This window comes from Anomalospiza imberbis, chromosome 3, assembly GCF_031753505.1.
Source record: "Anomalospiza imberbis isolate Cuckoo-Finch-1a 21T00152 chromosome 3, ASM3175350v1, whole genome shotgun sequence".
NCBI lineage: Eukaryota > Metazoa > Chordata > Aves > Passeriformes > Viduidae > Anomalospiza > Anomalospiza imberbis.
The window spans coordinates 77893396-77905432 of record NC_089683.1 but is presented as its reverse complement, the minus strand read 5'-3'; the positions used below and the strand labels follow the sequence as shown (position 1 = coordinate 77905432).

At 53.6% G+C, this 12037-nt stretch overlaps 1 protein-coding gene and 1 long non-coding RNA gene across 2 annotated transcripts; one reads left to right on the top strand and one right to left on the bottom strand.

Annotated features, from left to right (window-relative positions):
* Positions 1 to 1167: 1167 nt before the first annotated feature.
* LRRC73 (leucine rich repeat containing 73) lies at positions 1168 to 7652 on the bottom strand. Its single transcript, XM_068185271.1, has 6 exons — positions 7051 to 7652; positions 6421 to 6581; positions 5264 to 5386; positions 3965 to 4065; positions 3232 to 3415; positions 1168 to 1607 (listed from the first exon to the last, which is right to left on the bottom strand). The coding sequence occupies exons 1-6, from the start codon at positions 7320 to 7322 to the stop codon at positions 1537 to 1539; spliced, it is 912 nt and encodes a 303-aa protein (XP_068041372.1). The 5' UTR covers positions 7323 to 7652; the 3' UTR covers positions 1168 to 1536.
* On the top strand, positions 1530 to 12010 carry LOC137471173 (uncharacterized). The gene is made up of 2 exons (XR_010997449.1): positions 1530 to 1682; positions 8557 to 12010. It is a non-coding gene; the product is annotated as an uncharacterized lncRNA (long non-coding RNA).
* The last annotated feature ends 27 nt before the right edge of the window (positions 12011 to 12037 follow it).

Genomic DNA, 12037 nt, shown 5'->3' with positions numbered 1-12037 from the left:
CCTGATACAGACAATTGAAGTGTTTCCTTTTCATGCTGAAGGGTGCTGCAGAGGTCAGAGGGCTGTGATGAATTTTCTTCCATCTCCCAAGTTAGGCTGCCTGTGCCTTTCTGAACTGGCTGCATTGCAAGCCTAACGCTAGAAAGAGTGTCTTGTTTCTTTGTCCCCGTAATTAATGATTTTATTCCTTGTTCCCTTGAGTAGCAGCTGCTACCACAATTTAATCTTCTAGCCTAATCTGGTCCTTGAAACACGATCTTCCTTGTCAGCAAGGGACGCTTGGCAAAGCGCAGGCATTGCAACCACGGTGCTGGTGTGGGCTGAAGCCTTCATCAGGGTGTGTACGGCTGGTGTCAAGCTCCCTGCAGAGCTAGATTAGCCCAGCCCGCTTTCTCCTGGCCCGAGGGAAAGCCTAGGGGACCGAAAATTAGGCTGTCACCAGGGCCGGGACCGAGTCGGGGAGGCGCGGGAGAGCCCGTGAGGCGGCAGGCGAGGGGCTGGCGCCCCCTGCCGGCGCTGCAGGCCCGCGGCTCCTGACCGGGCCTCGCCTGGCCGGGCCCGCAGCACCTGCCCGTCCTTGCCGGGACCTGTCAGCACCTCCCAGACCCTGCTGGTACCTGTCAGCACCTCCCAGACCCTGCCCGTCCCTGCCGGGACCTGTCAGCCCCTCCCATACCCTGCCGGTACCTGTCAGCCCCTCCCAGACCCTGCCCGTCCCTGCCGGTACCTGTCAGCCCCTCCCAGACCCTGCCCGTCCCTGCCGGGACCTGTCAGCATCTCCCAGACCCTGCCCGTCCCTGCCGGGACCTGTCAGCATCTCCCAGACCCTGCCCGTCCCTGCCGGGACCTGTCAGCATCTCCCAGACCCTGCCCGTCCCTGCCGGGACCTGTCAGCACCTCCCAGACCCTGCCCGTCCCTGCCGGTACCTGCCAGCCCCTCCCAGACCCTGCCCATCCCTGCCGGTACCTGTCAGCACCTCCCAGACCCTGCCCGTCCCTGCCGGTACCTGTCAGCCCCTCCCAGACCCTGCCCGTCCCTGCCGGTACCTGTCAGCACCTCCCAGACCCTGCCCGTCCCTGCCGGTACCTGCCAGCCCCTCCCAGACCCTGCCCGTCCCTGCCGGTACCTCCCGGGGTCGCACAGTGGCAGAAGCGGACGCTGCCCAGTGGTGCCACCACATCTGTGACCTTTATAAAAGTCTCATCACAACAGCAGTACAAGCGATAGAAAGGTCATCTCTTATACACATCTGAATAAATACAGCCTGTGCCCTGCGGGCGCAGCCGGGCGTGGGGGTGGCAGGGCGGCGTGAGCTACACATGCGGCGACAGGGACAATCACAAGCGGCCGACGAGGCGTGTGACGACACAGAGACGTGTGTAGAGGTTCGCTTGGAGCAGGCTCCTGCGCTCAGAGCCGAGGGAGGCATCGACAGGAGGTGAGATGTGTGAAAAGAGGGCTGGGGAGCCCAGCGGAGGCTGGGGCTGGCAGGTGCACGGGGCTCTCTCTCGGCAGAAGCAGGCAGGGTAGCCCAGCTACATTTCTGTTTCTGCTAAGAGGCTGTCACCGAGGCCTGATGTCATCAGGACCATCTGGGAGCTGGAATCTGTGTGGAGAGAGGGAGAGAACCATGAGCCGTTCGGGCTGCCAGAGAGCGCAGGGCTGTACTCCAGATCCAGAGGTGAGGATGAGGAACTAAAACACAGCAGGGCGGGAAGAAAACTGCTGAGAGAAGTGTGAGATTAAGTAGGAACTAGGCCTGCTCTGGCTACACAGCAGAACAGAATAGATTTTTGGGGACGGGGAGAAAGCAGAGACAGCAGCAAGAGGCCAGAGGTACATCTGGTCTGAGTACCCCCAACATGCAGGTGATCCTGGTTGCATTGGCCCAGCCGTGCCCTTACCCAACCCTGCACAGGCTTTTAAATCTACCCTCATCGAGTGTTGTTCAGTAGAGAGATAGTGTCCAGGTGGGGCAGGCTTCAGGCTGCAAGCCAACCAACACCACACAGGGTGGTGGCGTTGCCTTCCCAAGAGCAGGGAATGCTGTGGGCAATCAGCCATGTTACAGCAGCAGAGGCCTGGAAATACTGACTTTCTGCACTGCATGAATGGAGGGTTTGTGCAGCCCTCCCCTGCCTGCCTCGGGGAGGTGAGGGCAGCTTGCTGGCTCTGCCATGGCTCAGAGCTACAGCCAGGAAAACTGCAACTCTCCCCACAGCAAGTGAATCAACTGCAAGGAGAATGGGCCTGCATAGCAAGTAGGAAACTTAGCAGGGAACCAGTTTCCCATCCAGAAGCCTTTTGAAACTGAAAAAAACCCTGTTTTTTCCTGGGTGGGAGGGAGGAGATCTCTATTGGCAGTCCTGCACATTCAAAACTACTGCAGGGGTATCTCTGTTTCAGGAATCAATTTCTGGAAGCTAAATCCAAAACTTGGCCAAACTGTCACTAAATTATTTTTATGGGTTTAACAGATGAGGATCCAGATGTTTTGAGGCTCAAGGATTGGTTGTGATTGTCTATTGGTAGTCTGATATGAGAATTGTAAGGGGTGAAGGACAAATGAAGGTAAAAAAAAAAGTAAACCCTCAAACCAGTTGGATCACAAGGTAGGCATGACAAAATACAATATCATATATACAAACTACACAGAACAGGCTACTGCTATCTCTGTAATACACCTTTTTTCCATTACAAGCAACAGACAGACAGTGGCACCTGGCTAACCCTTCACATGTTTGGGACATAGAGCTAGGAACAGCTGATGCTGTGCGGATTGCAAAGAGGTCCTGGAAACAGTGAGGAATGACACAAGTTTTGGCTAGGATATCTGGCAAAGGCTCCCAAGATCTTTAATATTCCTGCCCTTGAGTTTTAAGACTTTCAGATTTTGTTCCTGCAGCATCAGGAAAAATGCCTCAGAGGTACTGTTTCCACTCTTTGCAGCAGCCGCATTGTCCTTGGAGGCTGCCTTTCCAAGAGAGGCGCAGCCCAATGCTGTTTAACATGAAGGTCATGCCTGGAGGCGTATGTATTCCATGGAGGTTGTATGTATTCCATGGAGGTTGTATGTATTCCATGGAGGTTGTATGTATTCCAGTTCATGGGGAAAAGGGACAGGTGCATTCACCAGCCCCACTGCAAGAGGCCAGTGGCACTGGAAACACCCGAGACACCCCAGGAGCCCCTCAGCTCCTGCCCCCCAGCCCAACTCCCAGAACTCTTACTGTTCTGGCAGATCCAGGGGTTCTTCTCCCTGGCTGTGACTTCATGGACCTCTGTCTCCTCCTCTTCCTCGCCCTCTGAGAGAAGATCAGAGATCTGCTGCTGCAGCTCAGGACTAATGTTGTTCTCTGCCAGGATGAGTGTCCGTAGGGCTGTGGGGTAATTCTCTACCATGTCCAGCAAGGTCTGGGGGGAGAGTAAGATAAACAGGCTGACAAGCATCACAAGGGCTGAGCAGAAAGTGTCAGTGCTTTGTCTCCCTGTGAACTCCAGCCCTCCTCTCCTTACTTCTACCTTCCCTTGATCTCCCTTCATCAGGCTTTATGAGAGACTGAGAACTTCCCATCTTCCTGTGGGAAGAGCCAAGTTTGAATTTTCTGTCTCTCTCTAAAGAAGAAGGGAGTGCTCTACACTGTTGCTGTTACATATCCAGGTCCATTCCCTCTTACCACTAGAAGCTGGAGATCTGAGAGGAGAGTCTGTGCAACTGAGCCTTGGCCTGTGTTTGTCCACAGAGATTTAGTTCTGATTCTCAGCCAAAAATCCAACCTCATTTCTTCCAAGAAAAAGCCATGGGAAAGCAAGAACACCCCTGGGTGCAGAGAGGGAAGGAGGTACATGTGGACTCCAGCGTGTGGTTGGAGGCAGGTGTGGGTCCTGGGGCCTCTGCAGACACCCCAGACCTGGGCCCTTGAGGTGTCTGTGATGCTGTAGAGTAACTGTGGGCTCCCATACCTGAGCTGACTGGTTGGTAAGTCCTGTTCCCTCCAAGTCCAGCACTTCGAGGGTTCGACTGGAGGCCACAGCGACAGCAAGCATCCCGGCTACCTGGTCACCTGTGGGAGGAGCAAACCAGGGCTGTCAGCAGTGCCTGCCTTCCCTCATGTAATGCCACATGCCCTCATGTGCCTGGGGCTGTCATGGGAACATCCTCTGAGTATTTCTGCCATCAGACAACCTTCCAAATCTGTTACCTCATGGTGGAAAAAGCTGTTAACTGAGAAAAGAGACAAGGAAAGGTGCACCATTTTGTGGTTATGGGAGCAGTCACTGATTATCGGGGGAACACAAAGGAACACTGTGAGATTGGTTTTATTCCCCAAAGAACCATATCTTCCCAAATCTCCTTCCTGCTCAAGGAGGCAAGGGCCTTTAACAGTCCCTGCAGGGCATCCTAGACACAGAATAGCAGCTGAATACTTCAGTCTAGGGAAAGGCTGGAGTCAGACAGAGGACTCTGCACCAGCTGGCAGACTGCCTCCCTGGAAAGGGGGTAGACTTTGATGGGGGATGCAGCAGGATGAGGAGCATTGAAGATTGATGTTGGTGAAGAGACAACTCCAGAATGTGTTCTGACATTCTCTGTCCAGTGTCAAGATGCCATACAACTGAGACACCTTCTCTTGGAAGAAAATCCGAACTGTCAAGTAACACCTGGGGCTTTTCCTGTCCAAGAGGAGGTACCTGGTCAGAGAAGAGGGCCTGGGGGAGGCTCTGCTGGCAGACAGGTTGAGGAGAGGAGTGTCATCCTGATGCTCAGGCATGGCCCAATCTCCTCCTCACCACCTTGCAGCAGAGCAGGAGAGAGTTTGTTTCTATGGCAACGAGTGCCAGGCTCTCCTCCTCCTCCTCCCTGCTCCTCCAGGAAGATGAAGCGGGGAGCATGGGGACATACTGCATCTGCCAAGCCAGCTTCAGCACCCAGGGCTTCGGGAAAAAGGAAGACGTGGAGGGTCAAACGTGACGACAAAGGCAGTGGAGTGGGCAAGGCACAGCCTCCTTTCTGCACCTCCCTGCAGGGCATGTGGCCATCTCACACAAACAGAACAGTGAGGGTGGCTTTTCCTACAGCTGAAGGTGCCTGGCAGGGTTAACTTGCTGCTGGGGAACAGAGGGCACCTATGCAAGGAACTGCCCTATCCTGCTGTTGATGCTCTACCACCTTTCCAGAGCTTGGTCCTTGGCCACCCACTGGTGCAAATCACACAAACGCTGAGTGGCAGGTGTGCTCCTCGTCCCCAGCCCCCAGCTTACCTAGGGGGTTGTAGTCCAGGTTCAGCACGCGGAGCTGTGAGCTGTGAGCCACTGCTATGGCTAGGCGTCCCCAGCCTTTACTTGTGATGCCTGGGTTGGCGCTCAGTGTTAGCTCTTTGAGGCCTGGAGAAGAGAGAGAAGCCAAACCAGAGCCTTAGGGTCCCCAAAGCAGTCACAGGAGAACTTGTTCAGCTCACCAGAACAGCTTTGGGTTGTGTCCCCTGTACTCTGTACAGCTTAAGGGCTTGGTTTGCTCTGACAACTGTCATCACATATTTCAGTGAAATATTTCACGGCCTTCTGCTGTGGCCCTTCATTTAACTGTGCTGCAACTGCCTCATTTATCTGCTCTCCCAGCCTGCATCCTGCTTACCCTAAATAGCAAACACAATCGAAACTGAGGGGTGTGTGAGACAACTGACTGGGCATAGAAGGTGGCATGAAGTGACAGGCTGGAGAGAGGATAACAGGGACAGTAGGCTCTGAAGCCTGCACCTGAGAGGGGTGGCCAGCAGAGATAACAGCATCAGTGGCATTGTACACACACAGAGGAGGAGGTGCTGGGAAAAGGTGGAAAGCACTTTGAGGGTCAGAAGAAAGGAGTGGTATTACCTCAGCACATGCCAGCTCTCAGCTTGAATGGGTCACTGGCCTCACACCACCAAAGATCATTTCCTGCAAAGACCTGAGTCTTGGCACGAAGGCTGTGACTATGCAACTACACACTCATGGAGTGCACCTGCAAGCAGGGACGACTCCCAGGCACTCATAATAAAGCTAAGTGCTCAGGTAGGGGCACACAATATATTTATCTATGGTGATAATCAACACACAAATACAAAATAATAAATTCCAAGTCCAAGCTGTCCTCTCCTCCAGTTTCAATGCTGCTGACATGAACCAGAAACAACCTGTTAGTCCCTGAGCTCCAAATTGCTAGCAGGACAGGTCAGTAGCAGAAAGCCCAAACCTGCACAAGGGAATAACTCATCTATTGCTTGGCTTATCTGCTTTTCTTAAGTTAGGGGAAATAAATCCTTAGCCCTGGCAAACTGTAGAGCCTTCTTCCTCTAGGGCTGAGGATTTAGTGCTGCATACATCTGATCTATGTGAAAGCTCCACCAGTCATTGAGCAGCCCACAGCCCCTGGTGCTTACCAGACTTGGCCCCATCAGGCGGCAGGAGCCCACAGATAAGGTTGATGCCTTCATCACCCAGCATGCAGTCTCCTAGATCCAGAGCCACCAGCGAAGGGTGGATGGAGAGAGCAGGGTTGAGGAGGGCCAAGCCTGCATCTGTCAAGGGACTCCCATGGAGGCTGTGCAGGTAAAAGGGAAAATTACTATGGAGCCTTCTTCCTGGGGGCTAACTAACCTGACAGGGAGGAAGAAGCAGTCTAATGAGGTGGATGACAAATACTAACCCCAAGTGGGCAAAAAGCTTTGGGAAGCCTCTGTCGCTAGGGTCGGCTGGCCGCTACGGTGGCCCTTCTCTCCCGGCCGGGACGAGGGCTGCAGGGAATGCCAGCGTTGAAGGGGCAGCCCCACCACCGGGGCTGGAAGACCGAGACTGAGAGGTAGGGCCGTGCCCAGCCGGCGGGGGCAGAGGTGGCTCCCTCCCAGCCAGGTGATGGGCAGGGGCTTATCCTCCGCAGCATCAAGGTCATTTTCCCTCCGACAAGACTCAAATTCAGGGACTGGCCCCGAGCTGAGAGTCCCCCAAAAGAGCCGTCCCCGCCCGGGAGAGGACCGGGACCCCTTCGGCAGCCCCCGCCGCACTGTACTCACAAGAGGGACTGAACGGAGCGGTTCGTCTTCAGGGCCTCGGCCAGCTGCTTGACGCGGTTGATGTTGGAGACGATGCCCAGGTTGAGGTTGAGCTGAGCGAGGGAGCGGGATTCGGCCACCCCGCGGCAGACGTGCCCGAAGTCCCGCTCGGAGAGCTGGCAGCCCCGCAGCGACAGCAACCGCACCGAGTTCTCCCGCAGGCTCTCGCAGATGTCCCGGATCTCCGCCCCCGACAGCGTCTCCCCGGAGATCTGGATAGACCCCGGCAGCATCTTCCTCCGGCTCGGAGTGCCGCCGATCCCGGGGCCGCGCAGCCCGGGCGCCGGGGGAGAGCCGCGCTGCGGGCCGGGGCGGGCGCCGCCGCCGCCGCCGCTGCTGCCGCCGCCGCCGCTGCCGGGCAGTCCCGGCCCGGCCCACCGCGGCCCCGGGGGCGGCACCGCGCTGCCTCACCGGCGGTCGCCGGGCCGCCCCGCTCCGCCCGGCGGGGCGGTGTGACCGAGGGCAGCCATCGGCGGGGGCTGAGCCGCACCGGGCCGCAGGGTCGCGCCGCCCCGCAGCTCCGGGCGGGGGCCGGGCAGTCCCGCGGGTCCCCGCCCCGCTCCGCCCGCACCTGCCGGGCCAACCCGCCTTCGCCCGAGCCCTCCTCCCCGCCCGGCCGGCGCCTCCCCGCGCAACGGAGCAGGCGTGGAGGGGGGTCCGGCATCCCTCATCCCACCCCGGCATCCCGCTCGGCATCTTGGGCCCCGACGCCACTCAAAGCCCGCGAGGGGCGACGGCAGCGCCCGCTGGCACCTGCCCGCTGCCCTGAGGAGATGGCGGGGCCAGGGCCGGCCGGGCTGGGTCCCCGACACTGGGGGTGCAGGAGGGGAGGGAGGGTGTAAGAAGCACCTGGGAAAGGCTCTCCATGCCAACCCTGCTCCCACCCGGTGAAAGAGGCCCATGCCATTGGGGCCATGGGGCACTCTGGATGCTTGGCCTGAGAAACTGTGGTGTTCCATGGCTTCAGTGGCTTTTAATACTTAAACTCACTAAACCTGAATCCTCGACCCATGACTTAGTGGCGAGGTCAATCTGATCCTCGTGGCCCAGAGCGTGCAAGAGCCAGTGCTTGGAGGCAGCTGCCTGGAGGTGAAAGTTGGAGGGCTGAGGAAGGGCCACAAACTTCCCTTATCCCTGAGCACACAGCCTCTGCCCTCAGCCCGACCTGAGGTATGTGGGGCACACCCCACCTCCTGCTAATTCACAGGTATGGATCACAGGGATTTGTCCCCTCTCTCCCCATTGAGTAATCCTGTTCTTGGAGAGAAATAGGAAGCAGGGCCCCTGCGTTTTCAACTTCACTGAGCTGAGAAAGGAAGGCAGTGATGTGGAAATTAGGTTAAACCGCCTAAGTAGGCAGCTTTCTGCACGTAACTAATCTGGCTGCTGTATATAGCAGTGCTCAAATGAATTCCAGCCCAGTGGGTAACACTGGGAAAAAAACAGGCTCCTCTGTTTGATTTGCAGGCCAGGGACCAGGAGAGGGTATAGAAAGTGAAGAGAAAAATAGGGTATGGAGGGAGATATGGAGCACTTCTCCTCCACTGAAATGGAGGAGCAGATCACCTGAGCTGAGGATGCATGTTATGTCCTGGATGAGGTAAGGGGAGCAGCAGCTGTAAGACTTTGGCTTAAACTCCCAATGTGGGTATCTCCACACCCTTTAAGTAATCCATCACTGTTCTCTGGAGTACCTACACACCCTTCTCTTTCTTTCCCTGTTGCACAGAGATGCATGACCTTGATACTGTTCCTGCAAGATACACCAAGAACAGACTACTGGCCTCGCAATTCATCTGTGCTGCAATATGAGCAGCAGCTGCAAGCACCCAGCTGTGGTAGAGCTGTGGTACTGTGGCTTTCAGAAAAGGAGCAGCACATGTCTAAGGTCACATTAAAAGACCCAGGTGAGAATGTGATCCTACATCTTGCAAGATGGTAAGGGACAGAAGACTGGGTTTCAGAGTTACAGGCAGGGGATAGCCAAGAAAATCCCAGCTGCTGCTACTGCATACAGGTCAGCTAGAAGGCTACACTCAGACTCACCTCTCAATTACCTCCAGGCACTACTCAACCCACGCTTTTTTAAACAGACTATTATTAGAGAGGTGCTCAGAGGAGAGCCGTTGGGACATGTCCCACTTCCATTGACAGCAGCAGTTTCGAAACATTGATGAAGATGCCCTAGTGCCTCATCACTGCCTGTTGTCAGGAGCCAGAGCACATTAAGGAGACAAGTATCCCACCTATTTATGCTCAATTCATTGAAAAAGTGGCACAGGACCTAATGGTCCAAAGCTTTGGCTCACCAAACCTAATGCAGGGCTATGCAGAGGGGACTTTGGCAATGCTATTTTGTATAGAACTAGATATTTCTTCCTTGTCATGTGCAGTTACCCAGCAGGTATGAGAAAGGTCATTTATTGTTTGCCTACTGGGGGCAGAAAGAGTGATGCCATTGAGAGGTAACACATAAACAGAGAAAAATAGTGGATGAACAGCAACTACAGTGAGAGTAGACACAGGAAAGGAAACAAATGGGAGAAGAAAGTGCCTACCTGTAACCCAAAATCACAACAAAAGTGACCATTAGTGCAACAAGGATAGACTGTAAGAAGAGTTGGACTCTCAGGTACTGCATAGAAGAGGAGATCATAGATGCTTTAATATTCATTTTCAGCTTTAATATACAGCTTTCTCTTTCTAATCTGACAGCTTTATATGTTTGTTCCATATTTAATAAAGAGGGGCACAGAGCTACTTTTACTCAGAAGGGGGAAATGGTGAGTGGGTTATTTCAGATTTGCTGCAAGGGAAAAGGGCGAAAATTATGTGAGATTTGCTGCAAGAGCTCTGGCAAGAAACAAAGACAGAGATAGTATTGCACGATAGGGTTGTAAGGCTTGTTCTGATAACTAGACTTGAGTAAGCATTGAGATGCCCTCCCACAAGGACTTCATTAAGCCTGCGTGCTCAGCATGCTCCCTGGAACTGCAGCATGCATGCATTTCTCTGAAAAAACATGTCCTTCTCTGTCAGTGAAAGGCAATGCTGAAGCTCTCAGCCGAGTACTGAATTTCTGGCAGTAAAGAAGAGTTCAGCTTCCAGCTGCTGCTGCACAAAGAATTAATCAGGGCTGAAGAACTGGAGCAGAGCAAGCCCCACAGGTTCCAAGAGTGTGGTTGGTTGTCACCCTGATCATGTCCCCAGCTGACACAACACATAAGCTGTTCAGGGGAAGCATGAGGAGTTTGCTCACTGCTCTCCTCTGTGCTTTGAGTGAAAACACAGTGCACAGCTTCACCCCTCTGGTTCAGCTGAGTGGCTCAGTGCAGGAGGGAGCACAGATGTTCTCCAATTGTGTCATAGATCAGCAATGGTACAAGTTTGGTGCAGAATGATTTTTTCCTCTAAGCTGAACTTACTCCAGTGACAATTGTCTCTTTCTCCTTTCCTCCCCCTTGCCAGTACTTCCAGAGCTTGCACCAAGATAAATAGATCCATTCTAGGCTGCCAGGGCAAGAACTTGGAATTAGAAACAAACTACCCACAGAGATAGAAAGAGGGAAATACCAGAAGCAGCATTACAAACTAACACTTCCATTTTGTCAAGTTTTGAAGTAATAGAAATTCTAGGAGCTTAAAGTGGTTCAATTGGTCCAAAAACCCCCGTGGAGACTACTAGCCAAAATAATTAACAATTCCCCCAAGTAGCTTGCTCTGAGTGCTGTTCTTCAGCCAAAATGTTTCCCAAGGAAGGGGGTCAGGAGAGGAGAACACAGTGAGGGAACCTGTCTGTTACACATGTGATTGTTAGCAGTGAAGCTTTTTGCTCTTGAAAGGGGAACAAATTATGAATGTAGGAATAAGCACATAGTGGAAAGTAGGTCTGTGACTGAAAATAATCAAGTCCAGTCTAGCGACATTTTTTTCAACTGAAGCAGATGAAAAACCTGATTACAGTAGCTGGCACTATCTTCCTCTCTTTCATTGCACCTTGGCACTAGTCTGAATGCCACTACAGCTGCATCCTCTCCCATTAATATAAACAAGGGACCAAAGAGTGCAGTTCTGACATACTTCCTTGTGCACTTGTGGGCACAACAAGGAAGGGCTGTATCTTGTTTTTTTCTGCCCAAATTTAAAGATGAGCTTCTCTGAGGGGTGGGTCCTCTCCCTCAAGACATCCAGAACCACAGAAGAGAAAAGACGAAAGCCAGTTACCAGCTAACAGCTTCTACTTGCAGACCAGTAGAAGTTTGAGCAGTGAGGGAAGGCTGAACTACTCAGCTGTGAGTTGCTGCAGTGCAGGTAAGCCTAGACTGGGCTGCTCTGCTTATCCATCCTTACTGGAGATTTCCTGCATCAATACACTGGAGATTAATATGGCCACTCTATTTCCATTACACACTCTGCTATATCTCCCTTTGTTAATTAGAAACACCAGAGAAAAGCTTCCCAGAGACCCTCAAGGCCCCAAGAGTCCTTTCAAACAAAGGCCTAGACTCAGCTTGAAAAGCTGCAGGCAGCACACAACAGAATGGGTGTCTGGAGAACAGAATGCCACTCCTGCCCAGAGGTGACAGTCCCATGGCTGGGAGACATGAGGGCCAGCAGCACAAGGGTGGGCTGAACTGCCCTCCTAATAGAAATATCCACTGAAGACCATGCACAAACATGCTGCCCTGCATGTACAAAGTAACACGGGCAGAAGGGTGGCAGGAACAAAAGGTACAGTGAAAGCATGGGGACAGATACATTTCTGACATACAGAGCAGAAGGGATGCTGAGGTGAGATAGCTTGGACCAAGTGAAGAGAGAAGGATCAATATGGAACATGACAAGAAAGAGCATGTGGTTAAACACTCTGCTGTTCCTGAAAATCACCAGAGAAAGTGTAGTTCCTGTGCCTTTTGAACTACTATACCTTTGAAAAAGGTGCCCAGAA